General features: G+C 48.3%; 1 protein-coding gene across 2 annotated transcripts in view; it reads right to left on the bottom strand.

Annotated features, from left to right (window-relative positions):
* Positions 1-17,423, bottom strand: part of LOC142772035 (uncharacterized) — a 140,991-nt gene that overhangs the window by 19,999 nt on the left and 103,569 nt on the right. The window contains exon 4 of one of the 2 annotated variants that reach the window (XM_075874111.1): positions 7,751-9,775. The exons of the other annotated variant lie outside the window; for it this stretch is intronic. Coding sequence (XP_075730226.1) covers positions 9,713-9,775 — 63 coding nt within the window. The 3' untranslated portion in view covers positions 7,751-9,712. Of the gene's footprint in view, positions 1-7,750; positions 9,776-17,423 lie in introns of those variants that run through there. 2 annotated transcript variants of the gene reach the window in all.

A 17,423-nucleotide genomic window follows, 5' to 3' on the forward strand; every position in this document is an offset into this window, starting at 1 on the left:
CAGCACCCAACCAGATTCCCAAACTGGTGTAATGAAGAAATAGTGGAAAGACAGACTCCAAACATAATAATGTATTTGTAGGAGGAGAAGGCCTGTGAACTAAGTAAAGTAGTTTAGAATGAAGGTGCACCTCGCGTACGTCCCGGCTGCCAGCCTTTTGTGCTTTTGATAGTTGCCATCACAGCCAAACACACCCCAATGGACCACCAAAATCCGGTGGATATCCACTGGAATGCCAGTTTTGGACATTTATACGTTCGATAGAGATCCCTGGAAGACAAGCTTCATGGCCGCTCGATAAAAAAACACAGTCGTGCAAGTTCCAATATGCGTGACATGGTACTGCGTAACTGCTAGGCCGAAGCCACGGAGTGCCCGAAGCTGATGCAAGCTGGCGTGTGCGCCAATGAGTGCCTGCACTGTTCTCAAGTGTCGCACCCGTTATTGTATCAATCACAGTTGTGCGAGCTTGGTGCTGCAAGCGTCGTTATACAAGCATGTCGGCTTGAATAGAATACACCACACGCACACACAGCCACCCAATTTTTTTTCAACATAAACACGCTAGCGTTGACCGCCCAGACTATGAGAGCATTATCAACTGAGCACAGCGGCAAAACTATGTAACGAAAATACGAGCACGCACGCTGTTAAAAGTCTTCAGCTGTCGCCTCCTAGGCTATTCTGGGATCCAGACAATGGGAGAGCGGAAATGGGTAATTAATAACTCGGCAGTTGGTGATCGCACGTTCTAGTTAAAAAAAATAGGCAGCTGTACATTCGTGCTTGTGGTGTCAAGTAAATTATTTTGGGGAAATTATTAGCGATTGCGTCATTTGTTAGTAAAACCGACGGTCACCGCTCTTTTGACATGACGTTTGGGCGTTTTGGCACTTTCTCGACACAACCTTCTCATAATCATTGAGGTGGATGTTGAACGGAATGATGTCTTGGGGTACACATTATGACCTTGTTTGGCAGATCAGGCTACGTTGGAGAATTGTTAAAAAATACTAATAAACTGCAAGCGAGCACATTTAAGGCACTATTCTGTTTTGAAAATGTCTGTTTTAGATCTTCTTTTAGACCAAGATGTATATAACTGTTTTTACTGTCTCAAAAAATATTTAAGGTTTTGTTTTTTTTTTAGGATATCTCGTGAAGGTTCATCTGCTGTCCAAATTATTGCGTCCGCATGAAATCCTTTGTACATATCCCTCGGATATTCCAGACAAAAAAACTAAACGGAATGAAAGAACAACCGAAATGCAATGGCTTTGGGTATTGAGCCTTAGATAACCGGCTCCGGAAGTGGACGTTCAGCTGTAATTCGAATGTCTACCTGATTTTTGTGGCCCATTGGGAGCACCATGGTAGACTGTCGACCAGTTCTTATACCTGCAAAATTCAAGGATTTTGAACCCGGGAGGTTTCTGCGCCTTGGGGGGTGGGTCACGTTTATTTACCCCTATTTTGCAAAAATCGGCGGGGGGGGGGGGGGGGGGCGTTGGGGTATTATAATGAATCGGAGCGGCCGAACACATGAGGATGGTGTTTTAAACGCGAATGCATTTCTCAGTCGGGCGATGTCAGGCATCCGACGTTGTCCGCGCGCTGGCAGATGTTATCTCTCCGCTTATCCTCGCCCCTAGCAACCGGGGCATGCGGTGCGAGAGAATGTAGGAGAGGGTAAGTGCAGCGCTTCGCCACTCCTTCTCTCGCCGTTCACTCACTGTCCTCCCTGCACCCCACTCTCCTGTCCGCTTACGCCTCACTCTCGACTGTTCGCTGACTGGGCGCCTCTCAGAGTGATGGCAGAAGTCGGTAAAGGCAAAGGTCTGACGGCAACGCTAAGCTCTCTCGGCGCAAGAAATGCATTCGAATTTCTTCACGATTCCTTTCGGTGATGTAGGAGCATTTTTAAACTACAATACAAGGTGCGAGTATTTGGGGGGGGGGGGGGGGGCGAAAATACTAGTATCTCCCGAAATTTCGCGTCGTCCAAAAGAGCTAGCAAAATCGATTTTTGTCAAAAGAACTCGCGTATGTCTTCCCGGGAACGGGAACGGACGCACAGCCGGCTGCTGTGAAAGCACTGGCCGTAGCTTCACTTGAGACCATCTGAGTAGCACGCAGATCGACAGGAACAGCATATGTTACTAGATTTCTTGGACAGGAACGCCAAAGGGCTTCTAGCCTTTCTAACGCATTTATTGCCTTTAATAAACCTCTGCGTTAGCCACGTACCCTCGGTTAGAAGCCTCTATAGATGATAACGTCGCCGCAACCGCGTTTTCACGCGTGACGACTGCAGAATACGGTAGTTCCGTTTTTGATCCGCGGGCGCTCGCGGCGCACGTGTCTTCGAGTCGGGTTTTTTTTTTTTTTGCTATCTATGGTTACATCTACTGCGGTTTTGTCCGCGGCGTTTGAAAAAAAGCGAGCGAGGTCACTTCGACTGGTCGAACGTTGGACGCGCGTATACTTTCGGAGTTCTGTCGTCGTCGCCATACACGATCGCGTTAACAGCAACCGCGGTTTCTTCCACAGTGGTTGCAGCAAACGGTTACCACAGTTCTGGCAGTGCGTGCGCTGGCCGCGCGCGTCCATCCGAAGCTTCGAGCACGCGGATCTCGGTCTTAATCGGTTCGACGATTTCGGCACTAAAATTCATACGACCAGCCGCGATAAGGAAAAGTGTTCGGAACATTGGACATCGTGGACTTTGGCTGGGAAATTTCACGAATTCGTATCTGCCGGTTTTGCGGCATTGAGATTCTAATGTAAGTTTAGACTAACGCCTTCTAGATTCCTTTATCATGCGATGGGTTTGCAGACGGCCTGGATAGTATTGGGTTGCATTTGTGTCAATGCGGCGAGATCACGCGCAAAATTTTCGGTTTGTGGGAGATTTTTTTTTTTTTGACAACTGTAAAAACCTAAGAACTCGTCGGCAAATATGTGTTCTCGTATAATATTTAGATTTGCGGCAGCGCAACTGCTTTACGGCGTAAAAGAATAAGAAGCACATTGGCCTCTCACGAGCCGTGCAAGCTAAACACGGTAAAGCGCGAAACAGACGTGCGATTTTCCGTGCGATGCGGCGTGCGGCATCGCATGCTGCGGCGTGCCGCATGCGACGTTTCGGGACACACGAGGGCGAAGGAGCTATCAGCGGCAGGCTCCGCCCCCATGCGGCGCCTCGGCATGCAGGGTCGAACGACTTGGTATCCTCGTAATTAGGCTCAAGACAAACAACAATGCACAGCCACGCGTCGTTCCACAAAAATAATTACTAAATCGCGTTCGTGAACGACAAGCATGTCGCAACAGCGGTAACAGCTGATTATTCACGACTCCGACAAGTAGGCCTAGCATGGCGGGCGCCGGCCGTCGCCTACGCCGTTCACACGTGAGCTCGTCATCGAGCGCTTGTTTTTGACAACGCTATCAAGCATTGCGCTCGTATGTAATAATGCGTTAGCATACATTATTACTTTATCGATACCATCGATGTGAAGAGAAAAGGTGGAAGCGAAGCGAGCCAGCGCAGAGACGCCGGTAGCTGTGTTTACCTGCGAAATGACCTTGCATCGCTGCTCACGATCTCCGATCTCACTGGCGGTTTCAAAACAGGCGTTGTCGTGCAGAAAAGGCACACTTCAAGCATCACTTTATTCAATCCGGAATAATATAACGTCACCAGGGAAATGTACTCGATGTTTGTCACGCCGCCGCGGTCGGCAATGTCAGCAAATCCACGCTCGCACCGCTCCATAGCGTCGCCTAGAGCCTTGGACCACGGGTGATGGGAGCGGCGACAGGGAGATGGCGCCAATAGCATCATGACGCCACTCGTATGATCGCGCTGTGATTGGCTGCTGCCATGCGACAGTGCGATGCCGCGACGAAATTATCTGGCCGGTTTGATGCTCGCCGCACCGGCTGAGCGGCGGTGCGACGCGAGGATACGTCACGAAACGTCACCACTCCGGCAGTCGCATCGTCGCACCGCACGCCGAATCGCAGAGAAAATCGCACCAGCTGCGGTGGCCGAACGGACGGTGCAGAGAGACAAAAATGGTGCTGGTTGTGGCACCGGTTCGCGGCCAGCAAAACTCTTCGTCGCTCGCGTGTCATCTGATTAGTGCCGGTGCACCCTCGCGTCTCTTTGTGCTCCCCTGTGACGCGACTAGCGAACAAGGAAAAGCGACAAGGGTACAAAAGAACGCCGGGACGGAACGACTCTGTGTCCTCCTCTGCACTTTCCACTCTATCATGAGATATAAAGTCGCGGCTGCCATTGGGCGCCAAGCACAGAGGACTTGTATGAAGTCACCTGAAAACTCTGTATAGACAAGCTCTTCGGCTTTAGTACATTCGTACAGTTTTCTTTCTTTATAAAAATAGACCGTAAGCGCGGAGCCCATACGAGGGACCTGGCCTGGATGTGATTTCACTCGCTACTTTTTTTCGAACAAACTGGTTTCGAGCGACAACAAAACTGTAAAGGACAAGCATGAATGTGGAAAATATGCACATAACAACACTGTTTCTAAATTATAAAGGAAAAAAAAGGATATTTTTTTTAGAGAGAAAGCAATAAGATGAAAGGCAGAGAGGTTAACCAGACGAGCGTCCGGTTCACTACCCTGCACTGGGAATAAGGAAATAGGGATTAAAAAAGAATATAAAGAAGTAAGGAGAGCACTGCTAGTACAAAAAAAGTATAGTCAGTTCCAAGTTTTGCCCTACGCTTGACGATGTTTAGAATGTGTATACTTTTCTCAGTTGTTATATAGGGTGAATTGTCAATAAAAATCAAATAATTATGTACCTTCTTTGCAGTTTCGCGTTACCGTCCCAACCACGCCACCAAGGTAATAAATCATCCCCTAGCGCCTTGAGAACAGTTAATCATTGACTAAATATGAATTCGGTGTTGCAGCTCTGATTCCTAGGACGTTTTGACTACACGTATCAGTACGAAACAACTCGCGTGCCACTCAACTGTATGCATTCGAACCACATTAGGTCAGTGATACCTACACATGCTTCATTATTGCATTCATATTTCATGAGTGGAGATATATGCAGGTGTGTTCGGACATATCTGATGTTAATAAGATTCAGCAAGCGGCGAGACGTTGCTTTCCTTTCGTGCTCGCACGGCGCACAAGCAGCGTGCGTGTCGGAACAGTCCCCTCGCTCTGCCCACACACTTCCCATAGTGCTCTGCGCGCTTTCGGAGCATTCTGGGATTGCTTGAAAACCTCTATTGCTTTCTCTCTTTCAGCGTACCGACAAACTCAAAGATGAGAACAGAGCTTTGGCACAAGAGAAAGTTACACCAGGCGCGCGTCATGGCCTTTAGCAGTGGCGGTATTTTTGACAAACTGGGCCGTGCACTGCCGGAACAGTGCGAGCACACTGCAGATTTTTCCAAAACGAGGGTTCTGTTACCTCACCGCAACCGGCTGACAAGAAAAGTATTCGAAGCTCACAGAATGCAAACGGTAGCTCAAAACAGCAGCCGTCAATCGCCCTCTATGATAATGAAAAAAAAACTCCCAAGCATTTCCCCGAGGGTGAACATAGTTAAGTGCGAATGCACGGGGTGATGCTATGAGGGGGAGTAAAGTTAAAATCCGTTGGCGACGCTGATATCGGTGTCAGTAACGCGCCTTATATCCAGATGGTAGCGTTGCCTCCGGGACATCCATCGCACGACCCGCTCTCGACGGGAGACTGAGAGAGAAGGCGGGCGCGCGAGAGAGAGGGGTGCGCGCGCAGATGCAGCGAGCGAGGAGAGCGGAGGAGCGAGCGAAGGGGGAGGGGGTATAAGGCGCGTTACTGACACCGATATCAGCGTCGCGTCCGTGGCTTATCCGGTAGAGCGTCGCGCTGCGGCCCGCCAAGTCCTCTTTCTTTTAAAGATAGAGAGAAGACTGCGGACGCCGCCGACGGCGGTGGGTGGTTTGGGGTCGCTTATAAAGTGTATTCACACTTCAAAAAAATTGGCAGATCCCACGTACACTAGGACTTTAAAGTATGCGAAGCACGAAAGAGTAAGGTTGATAGGTCACTTTAAAATGAGCACAACGCTACGAGGCGGAGGTAAATTATGCCGTACATGACTTCCGTGTCATGAATAATATGTTTGAACGTGCCTTTACCTTCGTCGTCTATTCACGTCACCTGATTCCAAATTTGGTATATGTGGAGCTATAGAAACGGCCACGAGTGCATCACTAATGTGCCAACACACTCCGACGTAACGTTGACGCACGTGAACGCTGGGCACAGCGACGCTGCGTTAGCGAAACGCGAGCACTCTATAGTCTGACGCCAGGCACGACCAGCGCTCGTCGGCGCGGCCCGGTGGCAACCGGCGCGAAATGAGACTTAGTGCATTTGGCACCATCGACGTTACCCAGACAGCACTGTGTCTGCGTCTCTTCGTGACAGAAAGACGCCGGCCGCGCTCAAACGCGCATGTGTCTAAGCAGCGCACCCCGACGCGCCCCTGCGAGTAGGCAGACAGATCGGCACCTATAGCGAGGCACCACCCTCGTGACTCGACAAAACGAACGCCGGCGCGCACGCGCGCCGTGTTCCGTCGAAGTGTATTGGTGCCTTGAGTGTGACATGTAGTCATGTTCTTACATGACACGCCTCCCATGATTATCATGTTTGCACCAGTCATATATATACCTTCGTCATTCACTCACGTCCCGTAATACCAAACTTGCTGTATGTGAAGCTAGCAAAACGACCGTGAGCGCATCATAGCGTGGCAAGTGGTCATGTTCTAAGATGACATGCATCTCATGACTATCATGTTTGCATGAGTCATATACTGTCGTCATGCATTCACGTCTCGTAATACCAAATTTCGTATACGTTAAGCTAGCGGAACGACCGCGAGCGCGCCATGAGCGTGACGTGTAGTCATGACTCATGACTTACATGACAAGCATATTATTATTTCTAAGTTAGGGTCTGTCACTTGCGTTCGCATGCAGTCAAGTCATACCATACCAGTTTTGCAACATGTCTTGTGAACGAAACCACTGCGACAGCAGCAATACCATGAAATGTAAATCATTACTTTCATGACATACATGTGATGACTTTCATGTTATGACTATTAACACTCGTCATACAGTCAAGTTATGCTATAACAAGTTTGGTTTCGATATCATTATTGAAACGGCCAGGAGAGTGTCACGAGTCCCGTTAATTTGGAAGGCGATCGCCGGGCTAATTCCAAGGGCCGAGGTATCGGCCCCCTGAACCGCAGCACGAAAGCGTGAACAATTTAGAAGTGGTCCTATTTGGCGCGCCAGAGGACGCCGGCTGTGGCCCAAAGAACAAGTCAGAGCCGAGAGTTGATAAACAAAACAAAATTATATTCTCAATAATGGCAGATCAAAACAATACACAAGTATGCACACTCCACAATAGTTGAGTACAATATGTCACCAATCAAACAACGTACTACACAGTACAATCAGCCACACTCGAAACAACGGACACAGACAACAATACGCACTACAATGCAGTCGCATGCATTGAACAACCAAGACCCTTAAAGACTAAAGAGATAGAAAACCTACTCAGTCCAAAGTCTTTGGAACAAAAGTCCGAATGATACTCTTCCGAGAATCACTCACTCAAAGTCCAGCGTTGTTGTCGTTCCGCTGCCCCCTGAAGTTTCTCCTCCAGGAAACCTCGACTGCCCCCTAAGTTTCTCATCTAGGAAACCTCGCGTCTTCACTTGGCCACTCTCCAAGCTGCAACCTTCTTTGCCGGAAACACGTCGGCTTCACACACGCAGCTGTTGCCACGCGTCTTCGCTCGATAGCGGTAGACACACGCTCTTGCCTGTAGCTCGAGCCTTCACCCCTCAGGTGGAAATCTTATTCTTCTCCTGCTTTGTCGCTACAGACAAAACCTTCGCCGACTACACGGCGGGATACCCTACGCGCTCTGGCGCTAACTTCCGTCTTCTCCTCATCTCCCATCTCGGCTGCTCGATTAAACACCTTCCGCGCGAGATTCCAGAAAGTTCTCATCATTTCGTCGGCGCGATACGCAGCGAAGGCTGGGGAGAGGGCGAGACGGTTCGAAGGCCGTCCGCGACGGATGACGCAATCCGGCATCACCCCGCCCCTTTCCATCTAAAACATTCGAGGGCTTGCTCGGGCGCCGATGAGAGGAGGTTCGTCGGCGAACCGACGCTTCCGAGGGGAGAAGGACGCGCGCCCGGGGAGTCTTTGGATGCTTGATTTCTTTTTTTATTGTTGACCTCTCGGCGCTTCGTCACGAGAATTCGGCGGAGCGCCCTTTTTTGAGCGCTCGGTTTGTGACAGAGAGCTAAAAGTCGTAGGCGGCTAGATTAGATAGATAGATAGATAGATAGATAGATAGATAGATAGATAGATAGATAGATAGATAGATAGATAGATAGATAGATAGATAGATAGATAGATAGATAGATAGATAGATAGATAGACAGACAGACAGACAGATAGACAGACAGACAGACAGACAGAGAGACAGACAGATAGATAGATAGATAGATAGATAGATAGATAGATAGATAGATAGATAGATAGATAGATAGATACGCTCAATGTCGCCGAAGTTCGCTAAGAAATCCTTCGCATTTGCAATATCACTTTTAGATTATTTTAACCGCTAACATAGTTAACATAAGTTGTCTCATGTCTACGCGGAAGCGTTTTCAGTTTTCTTGCCTTGTGAGAGCATGCGCGAAAAAAAAATGTGTATGACTGGCGTTTCTTCATTAAATTTCTCAGTGGAAAGTCAGCGCGCTCGTGTTGTGCCCATCCTTTGCTCTGGTTTCTTTTTTTTGCGCTGTTTTCCTCGATCAGCTATGAATCGTTACCAACTTGCCCAGTTTTCAATACTTTTAGAAGCGATCACGAACTCGGTAGCAACTACAGAACAGTCGCGATATGAGCATATGAAGCCGGCTTTGAGTGAGTGAACAAACTTTACCACAGTATCTGGCTGGCGAGTATGCGGTCCGGGCCTGACCACATAGGAAGAGGCTCCGGAAGCTTTGCGTGGTGGTGGTGGGGGGAGGGAGGGGGCTCAAGATACCCGCTAAGCTGCAATTTCCGACTGATACCAGAATAACGTACGGCGTCTGGAAACGTCCACGCACACAAACAAGTGTACATGCACGCAAAGCAAACACGGGCGCTCAATTTCTGATTTGTTTGCGTGTGACTTCACATAGATCTGTCAGCTTTGGGATGGGCATCTACACCATGACTATTGTTATTTCTTTTTACTCTGCTAATTATTCAATAAAATTGGGAGCAAATGTCTCGTAATGGTTGGCACTTTTTTGAATAAGTAAAACATCTGTCTGGCAGTCTCTATAATTTCACGAAGGCCACACAATGAAATATATGCATACTTACAGTTGCAGTATGCATATACTCTAAGTATACAACGGTACCGTATATAGTATACGGTACAGTTGTAAATAAAATGTGTTTACGCGTAAGTGGGTACAATGTACGCACCGAAACCATTTGACAGACGTACGATTAAACTGCTCACCGACGCTCGGATTACGCGGAGCACCGAAGAAATGTGCGGAGCCAGAGAAAGTCACAGACAGGGCGTCAGGACCAAAGGCGCGAGAGCCAGCGGTCACTTGGCTCAGCAGAATTCAGACACGACGAAGTAACTCCACAAGCAAGAGGACCTTCCTGTCCAGTCCGGCGGTAAGACCCTGCGGTAGAAGTAAGACCAGTAAGACCCGGCGGTAGAAGACCAGCCAGCCTGCTTTTCGTCACTTGAGCAGGCATTTAAAACACCGCGTTTACAGTCTCCTTCATCTGGGGGCCCCAGCTAATCACGTTTGACCGGCGGCTAGAAATGAGGGCGAAGTGTTCGGGAGCCAGAAATACCGTGGTCAATCGAATTAATTCTTTATTTTAAAACTTGTTTGGAACTGTTTGTAAAAGATTTGCAACGACTAATGGCTGAAAATTTTCACCTGCTGTGCAGGTGGCATCCTCAGTATACACTGGCAAAAAGGGAATGACTAGGGTCAGTTCACTAGTGACACGTGTCCTTGCTAATGTCCGGTAGGGGGCCGCGGTGTTGCAAACCGATGAGGGGCAGCGAATGCACCACGATTCCAGGAGCATTTTTTCCCACTTTCGTTTACGAGCAAGCGTCTTCGCATTGTTTCGGTCCGAGCTGTGCCCATGTCACCTGCCAGAGGTCAACCAGCTTAGTCTTGGGCCTTGTTCATGACACCGCTCTCAATGACCGCAGGTGGGCTTTGGGTTTCACGAACACGTGTTAAAGAAATCAGCAGATGACACAGTATGGTCAGTTCGTAAAATAGTTACTGCGCATTCGCGAGCAAGTTTGTTTTCAGCCAGATAGCTTCGAACACAGACTAGCCGACAAACCATTTTTTTTATTCACTGTTAACCCCTGCCTTTACATTATTTCGTTTCTACTGTTCTCTCGTAGCACGGTAGTAGCGTACAGCGAGGCATGACATTCCTGTAGAATGCTTTGAAAAGCTTTCGTGGTTATTCCGCACCTTCACTGGAATGTGTAGGGGTGAACGTCCTCGGAACTAGTAATGTAGTCTAGGAACGAAGCTTCCGGTTAGAATACAATGCTGCTGGAAGGACAAGGTGTTGCAGGTGTTTTTCAAGCGCACGCAACGTGTCATGCGGAAAGAAGGTGGTTGCATTTTATTCTTTTTTACTGAGCGAAACGTTATGAATTGACGCTAAGAATATGTACAAATCTTGTACGCACGTACTTATGTTCAACAGCCACATATCTTTTATCTAACCACTTGTTTAAAGTTGCGTAACGATGTCAACAGCAGAAGTGGTAAGGTGAGCTGATATGTAGCGCTTGTGCTCGCGAGGCTAATATGTAGCCTTTGTGTGGCGCTTGTGCTCGCTACAAAAATCAACTTCAGCGGGTAGAGCTTGACTGCGATTGGCGTTAACCCGACGTGATGGCTGTATCATAGGAACACATATGTAATGGTTATTAAATTGGACAGCCAGCATTGCAACGACAATTGTCGCTTCACGAACATTATGCCTGCGTAGGGTCTTTTTCTAAAGCAGTTTCGAGACCTGACGTGGCTCTTTGGTGGAATACTTGATTACCCCGCACATTGCTTGGGTTTATGCTGGGATCATAACATTTATTCTTTGCACTCTTCGGGTCAACGTTGCCGTTGTCTTGTTTTTCTTAGCGCTGTCGCATTTATATTACCAATGTCTGTTCTCGCCATTCCACAGTAGATATAAACTTTCAAACACCTGTGCACAGTGGTGTAGGCAGACATTTTTTGGAGGTGGACCGGCACCCCTTGAAATGTTCATTTTTCGCAAACTTGAGAGGGGGGGGGGGCACGAATTCGCTGTGCCCTCCTGGCTACGCTACTGCCTGTGGCACATACCTGCCTGTGGTAACATAATATACGTGTATGGCCCACTGGTAACGTTGTATGGACCACAAGTGTCCGGTGAAAAGGGTTCGGATGACATACGCCACGAGGATTGTGACATTACTCGTGTCATGACCACCGACTAATGCTCGTCAAAACATCTTACCATCCCATACAGATTTCGGTTTACCACAAGATGATGGGGTGATGTCGAGAGCAAACAGACATAGGCGCCGCATAAATGGATAGATAGAAATATAGATAGACCCGCAAAAGTGCTGCAGGGCGCAAAGAAATGCTTCGCGATTAAAACGATTTCTATGCCCAGCGGACGTGAAGCTCTTGGTAGTCTTCATTCGTAACGCGCTCCCATTCCACCAATCCTGTAACACTGGCAAGTGCGCATAAAGAAAAAACACATCCTCACCTCAAGAGTCCACGTCCGCATGATAACGTAGAGAGACGGACACTTCGGAGGAACCTTTTTGGGAAATTGGCGGATCGTTAACCCCACTTAGCCACACCTGGGCGGCATAAGGCCGGACTGGTGAGGAGATTTTCATGGTACCGGAGAGGATACGCCGCAGGCACGCGGAGCGCTAAAGTTTTCCTCTGCATTCGCAAACTTTCCACAAAAGCAGCTAATGCCTACAAAAGTTCCTTAAGAACAGAACAGTTGTAAATGAAACAAAGCTCGAAAGTGTAAACAAAGAGCTGAAGTTAAAACTGAAACAGGCAAAGCATGTCTTCGTTGACAAGCTAAACACAGACCTGAAGTGCAACCCGAAATTCTCATGGAAGTATGTCAAGAACAACCGAAAAGACGACACAGCTATCCCTCACCTCTTAACTGAGTAAAAAAAAAGTATAACGGATGACTTGGAGAAAGCTGAAAAATTTAAAGCCTATGGTCAATCAGTGTCTTCAAAAATGACTGAATACTCTCCGATCTTGCCTCCTGAATGAATTGGCAACGAAACAGATAAAATCGAAATCGATTATACTAATTTCGCTCTGGATACCCCTAAGGCTACGGGGCCTGACCGTTTATCATTTGATGTACTTTAAAAGTGCCACGTTATTATTACACAATGCTCGTGATCAACCTCTTAATTCGTGAACCAAAATTAGCATGAGAGCATATGGTTTGACGAATATGACTCAATGGTCATGACAAAAAAAATGCGACAACGTCGTCGCGTACGTCTTAAAGCCCTTTTCGCCGGACACGTGCCGTACATGCCCGTGTACCACGGGCGGGTATGTGCCACAGGTGACGGACAGTTTGTGTCAACCTAGGCACGGCGAGTAAATACCGGTAACTGTAATGCAAGAGCATTCAGAAAAAGCTGACGTCAGCAGCGTTGACCCGACAAATGCAAAAAAAATAAATATCAGGAATCGCAGCAGGAATCGAACCCCAGCATTCTGCGTGTCAATCAAGTATTCAGCACCTATCCCGAAGCGCTGTTCTCTTCCAAGGTTGTTGTAGATTACTTTCGTTTTCTGCACATTGATTTTAAGACCTGCATTTTTCTTCTCCTTGTTTAGTTCAGTAATAATGAATTGCGATTCGTCGCCTGAGTTACTCGGATATGCAATGCCATCGGCATATATATACACGCACACATAGAAGCGCGCACGCACGAACATGCACAATGTACCATTGGACCTACCCCGGAAAAAAATTCTGGCTACGCCCTTGCACGGCGTGTCTGGTCATTTCTTTAATGGATATAAAAATATGTCCAGACTAGTAAAGAAAGTCTCTTTTGTATAGCGCACACGTGTCTAATCATCTCCTGCGAGCTGAGAATCACGTTTTGTTTTATGGGTGATCACACGCAACACGTAAACAACCCAATGGCGCACTGTTCATTCCCTTTGGTGTGCCTTATCTTCAGGGCGAAAATCTGAAATGCTCCTTCGAACATGGACATTAACTGCTGACATCCCGCACCGTCCACACGAGTGACACAACAGCTTATCACATGATCGGGTCACCCCGACGTCGCCGATCAATGTACCGGCCTATTATTCTTCCAGTTAACCGTATATAAGCGTCACTACCTTCCTTTCCATTTCAGTGAAAGGCGGCTTGTATGCTTTGACATCCGTTCAATTACCTATAGATAATGACAGAAGAGTTCCTGGTTTTGATTATAATAATTTTCAAGCATGTGTAACAGTGTATGTTGAGTGTGGTGCCTGCGATTGTGTTGCTCTCCGCTCAAAGTTGGTCACTACTATGTAAAACTTGAATACTTTTGTGCGTTGTACTTTTCGCAAGAGTTGCTTTTCGTTTGAATTACGATTTGTATGGTGGGTACGATGTAGTTTTATTTAAAGCTGTCAGATGCATTGTCTGTCTTGATTTAACTGTGTAGTGCTTGTGTATTTGAACAATGCGAGAAGAGTATTTCAGTACACCTCCCTGTATCGGCCTACGGCTAACAGTATGAATAAATAAATACAAATGTCTTACGGCATTATGACGCCATCATGACGTGATTCAGCATTATGTCGCGCTATGATATGTCAGGGTCACTTCGCATTGCCTCTGTGGTCCATGGGCCAATCACGGATGCCGTGTGAAAACACTTTATAAGCGACCCCAAACCATCCACCACCGTCGGCGGCGTCCGCAGTCTTATATATATATATATAAGCCGATCGCCGACCATCCTCCTCACATCAACGGCTGAGCAATCCTTGGAAGGTTCTCGAGGGAAAGGGGCGTGGTGATGCAGAGTTGCGTCACGAGTCGCGGACGGCCCTCGAAACCTCGCGCTTTCCCCAGCCTTGGCTATGCATCGCGCCGACGAAACGATGAGAATTTTCTGGAATCTAGCGCGAAGGGTATTTAACCGAGCAGCAGAGATGGGAAATCAGGAGAAGAAGAAATTTTGCGCCAGTGTGCATAGGGTGTTCCGCTTTGTCGGCGAAGCCTGTTGTCCTCAGTGACAGAGGAGAAGAAGGAATGTTGCGCTATGTGCATAGGGTCTTTCCGCCGTGTGGGCAAATCCTTTTGTCCTCAGTGACAAAGGAGGGGAAGAAGAGGATTTCCACCTGAGGGGTGAAGACTCGTGCTACAGGCAGGAGTGTGTGTCTACCGCCAGCGAGCGAAGACGCGTGGCAACAGCTGCGCGTGGGAAGCTGACGTGTTACCGGCGAAGAAGTTTGGTGCTTGGAGAGCGGCCAAGTGAAGACGCGAGGTTTCCTGGAAGAGAAACTTCGGGGGCAGCGGAACAACAACAGCGCTGGACTTTGAGTGAGTGATTCTTGGAAGAGTATCATTCAGACTTTGTTCCAAGGACTTTGGACTGAATAAGTTTTCAAACTCTTTAGTCTTTAAGTGTCTTGGTTGTTCGATGCATGTGATTTCATTGTAGCGCGTATTGTTGTTTGTGTCCGTTGTTTCGAGTGTAGCTGATTGTACTGTGTAGTGCATTGTTTGATTGGTGAGTGTGCATATTTGTGTATCGTTTTGATTTGCCATTATTCAGAATACAATTTTGTTTTGTTTATCAACTCTCGGCTCTGACCTGTTCTTTGGGCCACAGCCGGCGTCCGCTGGCGCGCCAAATAGGACCACTTATAAATTGTCCACGCTTCTGTGGTGCAGTTCGGGGGGCCGATACTTCGGCCCTTGGAATCAGCCCGGCGATCACCTCCCTAATTGTGACCTGTGACACTTTGCAACGCCTTCTATCCTGGGCAGGGCTAGGCAGTATCGCGATAGCGTTGCAAAGATACTGTTGCGTATTTATTTCTGCATCGAGATAATTTTGAAACATGTATTTGTATCTCTGCAGTGAAATACTTTTATCGCGATAATGCAACCGGCACAATTATCTGGTTACATTTTCTTTTCTTCGGAAATAAGCTGAGGCTTATTTCGAAGGGGGAAAGAAAAATGCTTTCTTTCTGCGTGTGTTCAGCACAAAAGGACGCGAAGTGACTTGACATCATTGTCATAGTCACTCTTTCAGTCGGCTCTCCAGTACTTCAGGGTGCATTCCTAGTTTATTTACAAGCGTGAAAAGGTCTTTCGTGGTACAGGGCTGCCGAACCGCGAGAGCAGACTCGACTTGTTCGGACTGTTGACCAGGTGGGCGCTGGTAGTGCAGGTGATGGTGGTGAAAGCTTTGTTCAAATTTTAACTGAGCATTGGGTTGGCCTCCAGGAGGAGTGACCTTTTCGACCCAGACGCTATGTGCTTCCTCAGTATTTTTTTGGACTTTTCGTGGGAGAGACAAAAGCCCGGCCGCTGTCACGGCTGTGCATGGGAGTACAAAGACTAACGCCACAAACTTAGCTGTGTTTTTTTTTTGGAGGAGGGAGGGGGGCCAAACCTGTTTAGTGCAGCCCAAAGAGGATCATGGAAGCGCCTAACGAGCAGTCTGTGAAGCGACTGACTGTCCCTATTTGCACATCCTGTTTCGAGAGAGCGTGGCTGAAACCATTTCACCCCCAAAGAATGTGATTCCTAAGAAAGCAATGCGAGTACTGTAATTTTCATTAAGGTGCCTAGGTTTGACGTATTTTGTAAAGCGCCTTAATTTCTCGTTTTTACCGAAGTACCGAGAACTGCCTCCTCTCCCGATTCTCTAAAGCGCAGCCAGTGCCTGCCACCATTTTCTTCCTAACTTGGAAGATTTACAAAGCCAGGTATGTCTAAGTACAGCAGCCGCGCATCTTTCAGTGGATGCGACACACCTTTTTCTTCCGGTCAGTGCCCCGTCGTATGTCAGCGGGGACCTCGTTTCACCAGTTTCTGGCAAAGCGTTGGGATGGCTGCCGAAAACGAGTGTTAGCTAATGATATTCGTCGATAGAGTTTCAATGGTTGTCGGTACTTAATAAAGAACAGGAAAAAGTCTAGGGACTTCAGTATTTTTCAACTGGATGGCACTTTCACGGAACCGGACTCCACTGCAACAGCCGAATCCGCAGCTGTTGGAGCCTGTGCAGCCGGAACCGGTGAGGCTGCTTTAATGGTTGGTGTTGTAGCGACGAGGAGAAGAGGGACGTGAGATGACATCGAAGGCGGCCGATGGGGCCGTGCCGATCTCGCCACTTTATTGCAGGCCTGAAGCGGAGCCACGTCGACTACCAGCGTCCAAACCGCCAGGCCAGAAGCTCGTTCTAATTCTCGCGCAGCTCGAGCTAGCATCTGCTGCGCGAGAGGCGCGGCGCGGTGATTGAGAAAATGATGATGATGATCATGCACTACAGGGCTCCCCCCCCCTAGCGCTTTGCGCGATTTGAAGTGTATCTGACAAAGAAAGAGAAAGAGACTATGTACATGAACGACAATCCGCAAGGTGTCCGTTTAGGAAGTCCAGTTTGTCAACTTGTAGTGACCAAAGGGAGCCAGTGGGTCTCTGGTGGGCGACACTGGGAGTTATTTATTTATTTATTTCACAATACTGCAGGCCAGCATGGCCCAGGCAGGAGTTGCGCAGAGGACGAAGAAGTAAGCGTTCCGAAACTGTGTTTGCACACAAGTGGGTGACAGGATGACCAGCTGGGGCTAGCTGGGAGCGCACAGGGTGTCGCGAGTTAGCATTGCATGTAGTAAAGATGCGTTCAGGGTGAGGTGACGACGGGTGCACAAAAGCCGATTTGGCCCCTGCGCGCGAATCAATTAGAAGTGGCGTAGTGAAGTCCTGCAGACCACCCATCGACAAGCAATGGCCTTGACGGTGCCCTCGCGGGCGTGCACAGCACTGGTGCCCATGACGGTACGCAGGTGTCGTGACGTGAGTGGCATCTGAATATGAGTGGATCTGACCACCCACGCTGGCAGTGAGCAAGTAGGATTGTACACGCCGGGCAGAGGTGAATGACGCATGCGGCCCGTAAAAGGGTGTGCCCACAGTCCAGTCACACGCCAGCTCGCCCACGGCTTCCGTCAAGAACTCAGCAGGAGGCGTGTCACGGGA

Source organism: Rhipicephalus microplus, chromosome 9 (genome assembly GCF_043290135.1).
Source record: "Rhipicephalus microplus isolate Deutch F79 chromosome 9, USDA_Rmic, whole genome shotgun sequence".
NCBI classification, from domain to species: domain Eukaryota; kingdom Metazoa; phylum Arthropoda; class Arachnida; order Ixodida; family Ixodidae; genus Rhipicephalus; species Rhipicephalus microplus.